At 39.5% G+C, this 12,887-nt stretch overlaps 1 protein-coding gene across 1 annotated transcript; it reads left to right on the forward strand.

Annotated features, from left to right (window-relative positions):
- Positions 1–927, forward strand: LOC127222275 (olfactory receptor 142). The gene has a single exon (XM_051184283.1). It carries the CDS (start codon positions 1–3, stop codon positions 925–927), a length of 927 nt encoding a protein of 308 aa, XP_051040240.1.
- Positions 928–12,887: the final 11,960 nt, after the last annotated feature.

A 12,887-nucleotide genomic window follows, 5' to 3' on the forward strand; every position in this document is an offset into this window, starting at 1 on the left:
ATGGCCAGGATAAATAACGTGACTGAACTTACCATCACTGGCCTTTTCCAGGATCCAGAGGTGCAGAAGGTGTGCTTTGTACTCTTCCTCCCTGTGTATGTGGCCACAGTGCTGGGCAATGGCCTCATTGTTGTGACAGTCAGCATCAGTAAGAGTCTGCATTCTCCCATGTATATCTTCCTCAGCTCTTTGTCCCTGGTGGAGATCGGCTACTCCTCTACTGTTGTTCCTAAGTTCATCAGTGATTTACTTGCTAAAGTTAAAACCATCTCCCTGAAGGGCTGTCTGGCTCAGATATTCTTCTTTCATTTCTTGGGGGTTGCTGAGACTCTTCTGCTTGTGGTGATGGCCTATGACCGCTATGTGGCCATCTGCAAACCACTTCATTACATGAACATCATGAGTCATCAAGTGTGTCACATGCTGGTGGCTGGTTCCTGGCTGGGAGGCCTCATTCACTCCATAATCCAGATCCTCATCACCATTCCATTGCCCTTCTGTGGTCCCAATGTGATTGACCACTACTTCTGTGACCTCCAGCCATTATTTAAGCTTGCCTGCACTGACACCTTTATGGAGGGTGTTATTGTGATGGCCAACAGTGGTTTGGCCTCTATAATCTCTCTCCTTATCTTGATATCCTCCTATGTTACCATCCTGGTCAACTTGAGGAACCATTCTGTAGAGGGGAGACGCAAGGCCCTCTCCACCTGTGCCTCTCACATTATAGTGGTCACCTTGTTCTTTGGGCCTGCCATATTCCTTTATCTGAGACCCTCCTCTACGTTTACTGAAGACAAACTTGTGGCTGTGTTCTATACTGTCATCACTCCCATGCTGAATCCCATCATCTATACACTTAGAAATGCAGAGGTGAAAAATGCCATGAGGAAGTTGTGGGGAAAAAAGAATTTAGAGACAGAATGAAAGGAGCAATAAACGATGGGAAAGGATTTTAAAGATTAGCCTGTTGTTGATATGGACTTTGCTGTTTTGGTTCATATTCCAAATATAAGAGTAATAAGAAGAGCATCATTTTTCTACTGCTGTACCCCTCTTAGTAACCAAGTATTCCAATGACATGCTGGATTTGATTGGCTGCATAGTTTCCTGGGTTCTGCATTGTTATTCATGGGTCTCAGAAATCTGAAAGCTCAAAGCAAGTGCACATGCTGAGAACATTGTGTCTTTCTTTGAGACATGTTAATATTTTGTAATACAGGATAAAGTGTATTTTAATACTTGTATATAACATATACTAATCATTTTACAGTGGCAGGTTTATTGTTATTTCATAAGGTAGCATTTCTTTTAGTTGAGAAGATTCAACATTCTTTCTAGTAGCTCTTTTGAAATATATAAACTTGTGATTGGTTACCTTAATGTGTTATAAAACATTTGGAATTATTCTTATACATCTGCATGAAGGTACAAATTGTTTCTACCTTTTCCTTTCACTTCGCCTGTTTGCTAATAACCTAAATTTTATTGAAAAGGAAATCGATCAGAGGTAGTAGCAGGAGGTATGTGGTGATGCAGTTATCAACCTGTTGTTGGGAACTGCACCCACAGACTTTTCTATTGTGAGTGTCTGTTGGGTTCTTGTATCTCAGCCACCAGATAAGACAGTTTAAGTTCTTGTGTTATACTCGCACCAAAGACTGTCTTGGAGGCTTTCTCACAATGTCTAACATTCATAAATCAAAGGAATATCAAAGGAATACCATTCTACCTATGCACTAGGAGATAAATAAAACATTTTCACAAAAAGGAAATGATTTTCAGCCTTATGAGGTGTTAACAACATAGGATGTTAGCAATGCTTACTGTCTTAACTTGAAGAATGAAGGACAAGGCCATACTATTTCTAGACATATCTCTGTCCCATTATTGTAAGTGACCATTGCACAGACATCTCTTCTAAAGGCCCCTGCTATTTTTTCAGTGAAGGGAGATAAAAGAGTCTATGCTAATCTGCATTGTTATATTTCTCAGAATCTCTTTACTGCCCATTGTCTCTCCCTACTGTGAAAAATTCTGAGTATATCTTACAGTTGGTCCCTGTTGGCTTAGGAATTGTATAGGATTGCACCAATCTGCATTTCTTCACTCAGTTTTCTCCAAGTGTGTGACATGTCAGAGTAGGCTGTGTTTTCACCAAGTGTCTTTTGTGCTCTTTGATTATATACAGTAGTAATTTGTGGCTGTAGGACAGGACATGGACAAATTTATATGCTGATGAAAACATTGTCTGTCTGTGCTAATACATGGTAGTTCAAGACACATAGCTACTGAGCATTTAAAGTATATATAGGAGCACTAAAACATGGAATGTTTACAATTTAATTTTAACTTACTTAAATCTAGATAGGTACACACTGTAGTAACTATGAAATTGATAGCATAAGTATGTGTTCTTCAAAATGGTAGATGCCTTAGCATTAGAGTTGAAAATTTTATCCCAGTACTTTGATGGCTATATGGATGACTGCCTCTAATCTCAGGCTTTCACTAACCACCTCTTTATCACATCCGTACCTGTATTTTCTAACTACCCTCAGTTCTCACACAAATGTCAGGGTGGCTGGAGAGAAGGGACATTGGCAGTAACACAGGCTGTGCCCAGCCAGCTCATCTTGACCTCTCACTTTCCATCTAAGAATGTAGTTAAAGTCTGTGCAGTTTCCTGCTTCATGATCAACTGCTTAGCAGAAAGACTACACATAGCTGGGGATTTTGCTGGGTTATTTGTCGAAAGAACCAGTTGATGAATGTTATCTTTCAGAGCCCAGTTCTTGCCATATCCACTGGTTATTGATCACTATAATCACAGATAGAGAGTGAAAGGAGACTAAGTGATTTTATAAGTGCAAATAATATACAAATATGCAAATTTGAGATGAGAAGGTGAAATGATAATAATGTCGATCAACGCTACAGTTTTGTACAGAAATGGTAACAGGAGAACAGGAAGTTGTTATTGAAATAGCCTGTCCTCAGTTGGATACTTGTTTACTCAGTAGCTGATCCAAACTTAGTGCCCAGGAACTTTCTCTTCCTTTTTCAAAATTCTGATATTTTTATCAGTCAGGAACTTTAGGCAAAAAGCTACTTTACTTTTCTTTATGTACCTTCTCCTTGTTGGGTGAAAACAATATTGAAATGACACAAAAGTGATTGCAAAAGATTTAGAAACTTTCCCCAAGTCATTGTTTATTTGGCTAAGTTTTCCTGCAGGGAAAAGAAATTCCATGGGGAAATTGTTCTCTTGATTATATCTGTGGATTCATTTATCATGAATAGTTCAAGGATTTGGGCATTTAATTGCAACCCTTGGACATTGTGTAGATGGATAGGATTGATACATCACAACAGGATTTTATTTATATCCTAGAAGTTGTAAATATGAATATTAATTCTGATACAGATGGCTTAAAATTTCCTTTCCTTTGTCTTAGCCATCAATCTTGTTTTCTAAATATTCCATAGGGGACAGACCCAACCCTTGAACTTCAGTAACATTTCCACCTTATATCCCCAAAGCCTAATGATTTGGAGAGAACATTGATTTCTGTGATAGTACCAGATAAATGATAGAGGGTGGCTTTGGGAAATCAATTCACCCCTCTCAGACTCGTCCCTCTTATTATATATTTATAAGTTAAAATAAGATTATTATAAGTTATTCTCTAAATTGTTTAGGGCAATGCTCCTAGGGCGGTGTTGCTGATTATGACCTGCATTTGGGAAGTCTGCTTTATGGTGATATTTTCAGTCAAGGGGCTTCATTTATGGAAGAAAACAGAATCTGTAAGGAGTCTGGTTCTCCTTCCCTATGTAGTTTGTCTTCCTTCCTTCCTTCCTTCCTTCCTTCCTTCCTTCCTTCCTTCCTCCCTTCCTTTCTTTTTTTCAGAGCACAACCTTCCCTTGAGCCATGGTCTGTTTCATGGGAACAGAAGATTTAATGGTGAATTAGAGACAATCTATTTGAAATCCATGTGGTCTAATTCCTTGTTCCAAGGCAGAGCAGGAGCATACCAGCTCTTCTGACTTGGAGGTAGGCGAAGTGATTAGAAGTAAGGCACGAAGTCTGTTGGCTGCTATAGGTGTGAGGTAACTCATATTTTTCTCTAGCCCCGTTTGTATAGACTTACACATTCATCTGCTGATTTGTGACCTTATAGACTTGTCTTCCTGGTTTCCATGCTTCTTGGTGAGCTATTCACTGTGGGGAAAGAGGAGGACTTTCTCAATTGCTAAACGGGTGAGAGAGAGCGAGAGAGAGAGAGAGAGATAGATAGAGATAGAGAGAGAGAGAGAGAGAGAGAGAGAGAGAGAGAGGGGAGAGAGGAGAGAGAAAGAAACTACATAAAGACAGAGTTGAATAGGAGCATGTCATGTTTAAAAAGATAGGTTATCAGAAGTTCTTCCTATTGGTGGATACAGCCTAGAAACACAGGACCCTGCACAATTTTCTCCCCACCTCTGAACTTGTCTCAACTTGGTTTATTAAATAAAAGTGGTATATATAGATACTGCACTTCTTTAATGGATAAGAAATAATGTTTAAACCTTAGAGAAGAGGCATTGCTTTTGTAGGGAAATAGACTTGTGACATCTGTGACTTCTTACAAACATCTCACTGAATTTGAACTCCTTTGTCTGTCTGTCTTATATTTATACTCTGTAGTTACCAATGATGTATGATTCTGTGTAAAATGCACAGGTGCTGCGATTAACTGGCTTTTTAAAAAATTTGGCTGTGCTACTGCTTCATTATTCAGAAGCTATAAATACAAATTAATTCATTTATATGTGTTCACATTTCTTCATATGTAAAATCTGTTAACAGTCAGAGGCTGCTCACAAGTTTTTTTTTAATCAAAAATGGGATGAATTAACACATATACTTTTAAAGTACAATAAGAGCCACAGGATGGCTCAGTGGATAAAGATACTTACTCCCAAGTGTTATGACCTGAGTTCAGTTTCACAGAAAGTTGAAGAATGGAGATAACTGAGTTGTGTAAATTGTCCTCTGAGCACTGCACCCACCCATCAATAAATCAAGAAACATCATTTAAAACACTAAAAGGTTCTGGAGCTGTGGAAGGACACTAAGAGTATAGCATATTATATGCACTTTTGAAATTCTGCCTGTTGGGGCTGGTGATCTTACTCAGTGGGCAAGAGCACTTACTATAGAGGGCATGGGTTCAGTTCTTAGCACCCACATGGGGACTTACAACTGCTTGTAACTCCAGTTTCAGGGGATCTGATGCTTTGTTCTGATCTTTGCAGGGCCCCTGAATGCTCATGGTGTAATTACATACATTCAGAAACACACATATATACACAAAATGAAAAAAGTAGATGCTAGCTGTTCATATTCACTAAAATGCAAATAAAGATTTATAAAGAAAAATAGTAAAGATAATTTTGAGTAATATAATAGTATACTTTTTATTGGAAGATGTAACATAGACACTACAATGACAAAATAACATGCTAGTTGTTATGAATGGTAATATGTCATAAGGACAGAGAGACATGAGAACTTTATTCTGTAGTACTGAAATTCTCATTGCAATGGAGAGAGAAGACAGGGTACTTCATGTAAGGCAATTGCTATACAGTGTCTATTTGGGAACTGACTATGAGGGAGAGAACTTAGTAAGAGCATTCCCAGAATGACCTTGAATAACTGGCAATATGAACGTTAGTTTTGTAGGAACTTAGTGTATTTTTCTTATTTATTCAGTGCTCAAAGAGATGTATTTACAGGAACATAATTTAGAAAAGTCTCACTGCATAAACAGGACTTGAAAAGCCTTGCAAGAGAGGTAGGGTTGGAGGGGAGAGAAATGAACAGTGTGAGTATGCATGGTGGGGGAGAGGACTCTGACTAGAACAAGGCTAAGTAGAAGCTAGGGCAGATAGGTTTGTAAATTGTTGAAGGATCTTAGATTATGAAAATAATTCAGTTAGTGAAATTTATAATTGTCCTGGTTCCTTTCTTTATGAATGTTGAACTAATTTTTTTATTTAATTTTATTTTTTTATTTTTTATATCGATCCCAGTTCCCTCTTTCTCTTTCCCTCCCTCCGTCCATTCTTCCCTCCCTCTCTCCATCTTTCCCTCTCTTTCCCCTCACATGCATCCTGACCACCCTTCCCTCCCATCCCCCACCCCCATTCCACAAGTAGGGCTATGCCATCCAGGTGGGGTCATGTAAATCTGTCAAGTCATTTGAAGCAGGGACTAGGACTTTTCTCCTGTCTCTAGGTTAAGGGAGTGTCCCTCCATGGGGGATGTGTCCACAAGGTCCTTTTTGCACCAGGAATATATCCTGGTCCCACTGTCTGAGGCCCTTTAGACTGTTCAGACCTTCTATCTGAGACCCATATTCAGGGGGTCTGAGTCAGTCACATGCTTGATTCCCAGATATCAGTCTGGGGGGGGGCTATTAGCTCCTCCTTGTTCAGGTCAGCTGTCTCTATGTGTTTCTGCAACCTGGTTTTGTCTTCTCCCTCTGCATCTGAATTCTAGTTTGACTCAGTGTTTAGTTATAGGTGTTTGCTTCTGTTTCCAACAGGTACGAGATGAGGGCTCCATGATGGTGGATAAGTTAGTTGTTGATCACAAAGTCTCAATTCTGAACATCTATGCCCCTAATACAAAGTCACCCACATTCGTAAAAGAAACACTACTAAAACTCAAAGCTCATATAAAACCTCACACACTTATAGTGGGAGACTTCAATACACCACTCTCAACACTAGACAGGACCACAAATCAGAAACTCAACAAAGAAACAAAAGAATTAACAGAAGTTATGTCTCAACTGGGGCTAACAGACATCTATAGAACATTCCATCCAAAGACAAAAGAATATACCTTCTTCTCTGCTCCACATGGAACCTTCTCTAAAATCGACCACATACTAGGAGACATAACAAACCTCAACAGATACAAGAGAATAGAAATAGTCCCCTGTATCTTATCGGACCACCATGCTTTAAAATTGGAATTCAACAACAATACAAATAGCAGAAAACCTGCAAACTCATGGAAACTGAACAATGTGCAATTGCACCACTCCTGGGTCAAAGAAGAAATAAAGAAAGAAATTAAAGACTTTCTAATATTCAACGAGAATGAGGATACAACATACCCGAACTTATGGGACACCTTGAAAGCAGTGCTACGAGGGAAGTTCATTGCACTAGGTGCCCATATGAAGAAAACAGAGGATAGTCACATAAATGAATTAACAGCGCAACTGAAAACCTTAGAACAGAGAGAAGCGAATTCACCCCGCAGGAGTAGACGCCAGGAAATAATCAACTTGAGGGCTGAAATCAACAAAATAGAAACCAGGAAAACAATACAAAAAATCAATGCAACAAAGAGTTGGTTTTTTGAGAAAATCAACAAGATTGATAAACCTTTATCCAAATTAACGAAAAAGCAGAGACAGAACATGCAAATTAACAAAATCAGAAACGAAATGGGGAACATAACAACAGACACAGAGGAAATCCAGACAATTTTCAGGTCATACTTCGAAAATCTGTATTCCACAAAAATTGAAAATTCAAAGGAAATGGACAAGTTTCTGGATAACTATCACTTACCAAAATTAATTCAAGAACAGACAAACAACTTAAATAGACCTATAACCCGAAATGAAATAGAAGCAGTCATCGAAAGCCTTCCAACGAAAAAAAGTCCAGGGCCAGATGGATTCAGTGCAGAATTCTACCAGACATTCAAGGAAGAACTAATACCACTACTCCTCAAACTGTTCCACAAGATAGAAACAGAAGGTTTATTGCCAATCTCTTTTTATGAGGCCACAATAACTTTGGTACCCAAACCTCACAAAGACACAACTAAGAAAGAAAACTACAGACCAATATCCCTGATGAACATCGATGCAAAAATACTCAATAAAATAATGGCAAACCGAATTCAAAAATACATCAGAGAAATCATCCACCATGATCAAGTAGGCATCATACCTGGATTGCAGGGATGGTTTAACATACGAAAATCTATCAACGTGATCCACCATATAAACAAACGGAAAAAGAAAAACCATATGATTATCTCCCTAGATGCAGAAAAAGCCTTCGATAAAATTCAACACCCTTTCATGATAAAGGTATTAGAGAGGTCAGGGATAACAGGAACATACCTAAACATAATAAGAGCAATATACAGCAAACCAACTGCCAACATCAAACTGAATGGAGAGAAACTTAAGCCAATTCCTCTAAAATCAGGAACAAGACAAGGCTGTCCTCTCTCTCCATATCTCTTCAATATCGTACTAGAAGTTCTAGCTAATGCTATAAGACAACAAAAGGAGATCAAGGGCATCCAAATTGGAAAGGAAGAAGTCAAACTGTCTCTATTTGCAGATGATATGATAGTTTACATAAGCGACCCAATAAACTCTACCAGGGAACTCCTACAGCTGATAAACACCTTCAGCAAACTAGCAGGATACAAGATAAACTCAAAAAGAATCTGTAGCCCTACTTTTTTCAGACGGCAAAGACACAGAGAAAGAAATCAGAGAAACATCACCCTTTACAATAGCCACAAGCAACATAAAGTATCTTGGTGTAACGCTTACCAAACAAGTAAAAGATCTATATAATAAGAACTTTGTGACTCTAAAGAAAGAAATTAAAGAAGATACCAGAAAATGGAAAGACCTCCCATGTTCTTGGATAGGTAGGATAAACATAGTAAAAATGGCAATCTTACCAAAAGCAATCTACAGATTCAATGCAATCCCCATTAAAATCCCACCACAATTCTTCACCGACCTTGAAAGGATAATAATCAACTTTATATGGAAAAACAAAAGACCCAGGATAGCCAAAACAACCCTATACAATAAAAGAACATCAGGAGGCATCACCATTCCTGACTTTAAGCTCTACTACAGAGCTATAGTTCTGAAAACAGCCTGGTATTGGCATAAAAATAGACAGGTAGACCAATGGAATCGAATTGAAAATCCTGATATTAACCCACGCACCTATGACCACCTGATTTTCGACAAAACAGCTAAAATTATACAATGGGGCAAAGACAGCATCTTCAACAAATGGTGCTGGCACAATTGGATGAGGGTGTGTAGAAGACTGCAGATAGACCCATGTCTGTCGCCATGCACAAAACTCAAGTCCAAATGGATCAAAGACCTCAACATCAATCCAGCCACATTGAACCTCTTAGAAGAGAAAGTAGGAGGTACTCTTGAACATATTGGTATAGGAGACCGCTTCTTGAACATAACTCCAGGGGCACAGACACTGAAAGAAACAATTAATAAATGGGACCTCTTCAAACTTAGAAGCTTCTGTAAGGCAAAGGACACAGTTGACAAGACCAAACGGCAGCCCACTGACTGGGAAAAGATTTTCACTAATCCTATATCCGACAAAGGGCTGATCTCCAAAATATACAAAGAACTCAAGAAACTAGTCAACAAAACACCAAATAACCCTATTAAAAAATGGGGTACAGAACTGAAGAAAGAATTCTCAATGGAGGAAATCAAAAAGGCTGAAAGACACTTAAGAAAATGCTCCACTTCCTTAGCTATCAGGGAAATGCAAATCAAAACAACTTTGAGATACCATCTTACCCCTGCCAGAATGGCTAAAATTAGAAACACCAGTGATGACTTATGTTGGAGAGGATGTGGAGAAAGTGGAACACTCCTCCACTGCTGGTGGGAGTGCAAACTCATACAGCCACTTTGGAGATCAGTATGGCGGTTCCTCAGGAAAATGGGAATTAGTTTACCACAGGACCCGGCAATCCCCCTCTTAGGCATATACCCAAAGGATTCACATCAATGCAACAAAGACATCTGTTCAACTATGTTCATAGCAGCACTGTTTGTAATAGCAAGAACCTGGAAGCAACCTAGATGCCCTTCAATTGAAGAATGGTTAATGAAGATGTGGCACATCTACACAATGGAATACTACTCTGCAGAAAAAAATAATGGTATCTTGAAATTCGCAGGCAAGTGGATGGCACTTGAAGAAACCATCCTGAATGAGGTAACCCAGTCACAAAAAGAGGAACACAGTATTTTCTCACTCATATATGGATTTTAGACCTAGATCAAATGATCACCAGCATATAATTCACATCACCAGAGGAACTAGGATACAAGTTGTATTCTAAGAGATTCATATAAAGTCCCTCACAGGACTGGGAAGGGACAAGTCCCCCAGACCTCAGGTATAGTGGGGGAGGACAGCTAATGGAGAGAGAAGTAGGAGAAAATGAGAGGGAGGAGAGGAAGGCATGTGCGACCAGGAGGATTGAGCCTGGTTAGGAATGGAAAATAGGAAAGAGAGAGAGAGACAGAGACAGAGAGAGAGAACATAAAAGAGGGAGCCAATATTGGTTTGAAGATAAAGTTGAACACAAAGAAAGGTCGAGGGAACTACAAGACTGCTCCCAACTAACAATCTCAGCTTCCGTGGAAAGGCTATCATAAATGCCCTTCCCGGAGAGTGAGATCAACAATTAACTTCTCCATGGAGGCCTCAACTAATGCCTGTTGAAAACAGGAGCAAACACCCATACATAAACACTGAGTCAAACTAGAACCCAGAAGCAGATGGAGAGGACAAGACCATGCGGTAGAAGTACATAGAGACAGCTTACCTGAACAAGGAGGAGCTAAGGGCCACTAGACTGATAGCTGGGAAGCCAACAGGGGTCTGACTCGGACCCCCCTGAATATGGGTCTCAGCCAGAAGGACAGAGCAGTCTAAGAGACCTCAGACAGTGGAGCCAGGATGTATCCCTGGTGCACAAAAGGACTTTGCAAACATATCCCCCATGGAGGGATAACTGCCTTATTCTAGAGATAGGAGAGAAGCCCTAGTCCCTACTTCACAGGACCTGTCAGATCTACATGACCCCAACTGGATGGCATTCCCCTACATATTGTATTGTGGTGGGGGGTTGGGAGGGGAGGGTGTTTAGAGTGCATGGGAGAGGGTAGAGAGGGCAAAAGGGAGGGAAGGAGGGAGGGAGGGCTTGGGGGGAGGGAGGGAGGGAGGGAGAGGGAACTGGAATCGACATGTAAAATAATAATAATAATAAAAAAAAAAAACGCTTTGACTCCAAAATTTAAGTTGAAGAACAAGTTACTGGGGAAAAGTATTTCTATTTTTGTTTCCACAGAAAATGAAAAGATGTGGATTCCTTCCAGACTAATGTGGTTTGATCACACCAGACCGCCTGAAACAGAGTACAAGCTGATCCTACATTCCAAACAGCTGGACAAAACAGCCCTACAGACTACAGCTAGGATATCTGAATCTTCTTCGAATCCCCCAAGACAGCGCCCCTTACCAGCAGGAAGTAGTTTGGAAAGAACGACGCCCAAATTCCCAAATATTGTGTATAAATGTTTGTTTTCATTTAATTGGACTTTGTTATATAAAATTAAATAAAAAATACTCTATATGCATGAAAAAAAAAAAAAAAGAACTCAAAAAAAAAAAAAAAAGTTAGTTGTTGATCTCACTATCCGGGAAGGGCATTTATGGTAGTCTTTCCACGGTTGCTCAAATTGTTAGTTGTAGTCAGTCTTGTAGGTCTCTAGATCTTTCTTTAGGTTCACTTTTCTCTTCAAACTAATAATGGCTCCCTCTTTATACTCTCTCTCTCTCTCTCTCTCTCTCTCTCTCTCTCTCTCTCTCTCTCTCTCTCTCTCTCTCCTGTCTTTTATTCCTGACTCAATCTTCCTAGTCACATGTGCTTTCCTCTCCTTTCCTTCTCTTTCTCCTAGTTCTCTCTCCATTCACTGTCCCCCACTTCCCCTGTGCTCTAGGGGACTTGTCCCTTCCCCCTTTTGTGAGGGACATTATATGGAATCTCTTAGAATACACCTTGTATCCTAGTTCCTCTGGTGGTGTGAATTATAGGCTGGTGATCCTTTGCTCTAGGTCTAAAATCCGTATATGAGTGAGTACATACCATGCTCCTCTTTTTGTGACTGGGTTACCCCATTCAGGATGGTTTCTTCAAGTGCCATCCTCTTGCCTGTGAATTTCAAGATTACATTGTCTTTTTTTCTGCAGAGTAGTGTTTCATTGTGTAGATGTGCCACATCTTCTTTATCCATTCTTCAGTTGAGGGGCATCTAGGTTGCTTCCAGGTTCTTGCTACTACAAATAATGCTGCTATGAACATAGTTGAGCATATGTCTTTGTTACATGGATGTGGATCATTTGGGTATATGCCTAAGAGGGGGATTGCCGGATCCTGTGGTATACTGATTCCCATTTTCCTGAGAAACTGCCATAATGATCTCCAAAATGGCTGTACAAGTTTGCACTCCCACCAGCAGTGGAGGAGTGTTCCATTTTCTCCACATCCTCTCCAACATAAGTCATCATTGGTGTTTCTAATTTTAGCCATTCTGGCAGGAGTAAGATGGTATCTCAAAGTTGTTTTGATTTGCATTTCCCTGATAGCTAAGGATATGGAACACTTTCTTAAATGTCTGTCAGCTTTTTTGATTCCCTCTATTGAGATTTCTCTCTTCAGTTCTGTACCCCATTTTTAATAGAGTTATTTGGTGTTTTGTTGACTAGTTTCTTGAGTTCTTTGTATATTTTGGAGATCAACCCTTTGTTAGTTGTAGGATTGGTGAAAATCTTTTCCCTGTCTGAATGAGAATATACTGTTAAATGAAAGATTGAGTAATAAGTGCATGTATAGTAAAACAGTCTGTCCTTTCTAGAGTGCTTTTAGTGAAAATAATTTGTGCTAAAATTTTTGACTTTTTTGTAGCCTGCATACAATTAGATGTCCAACTTGAGCTGACTCC

Source organism: Phodopus roborovskii, unplaced genomic scaffold (genome assembly GCF_943737965.1).
Source record: "Phodopus roborovskii unplaced genomic scaffold, PHOROB, whole genome shotgun sequence".
Taxonomy (NCBI): Eukaryota; Metazoa; Chordata; class Mammalia; order Rodentia; family Cricetidae; genus Phodopus; species Phodopus roborovskii.

What these genes read in the sequence shown, in the direction of transcription:
- LOC127222275 (XM_051184283.1), top strand. Translation starts at nt 1, where the DNA reads ATGGCCAGGATAAATAACGTGACTGAACTTACCATCACTGGCCTTTTC.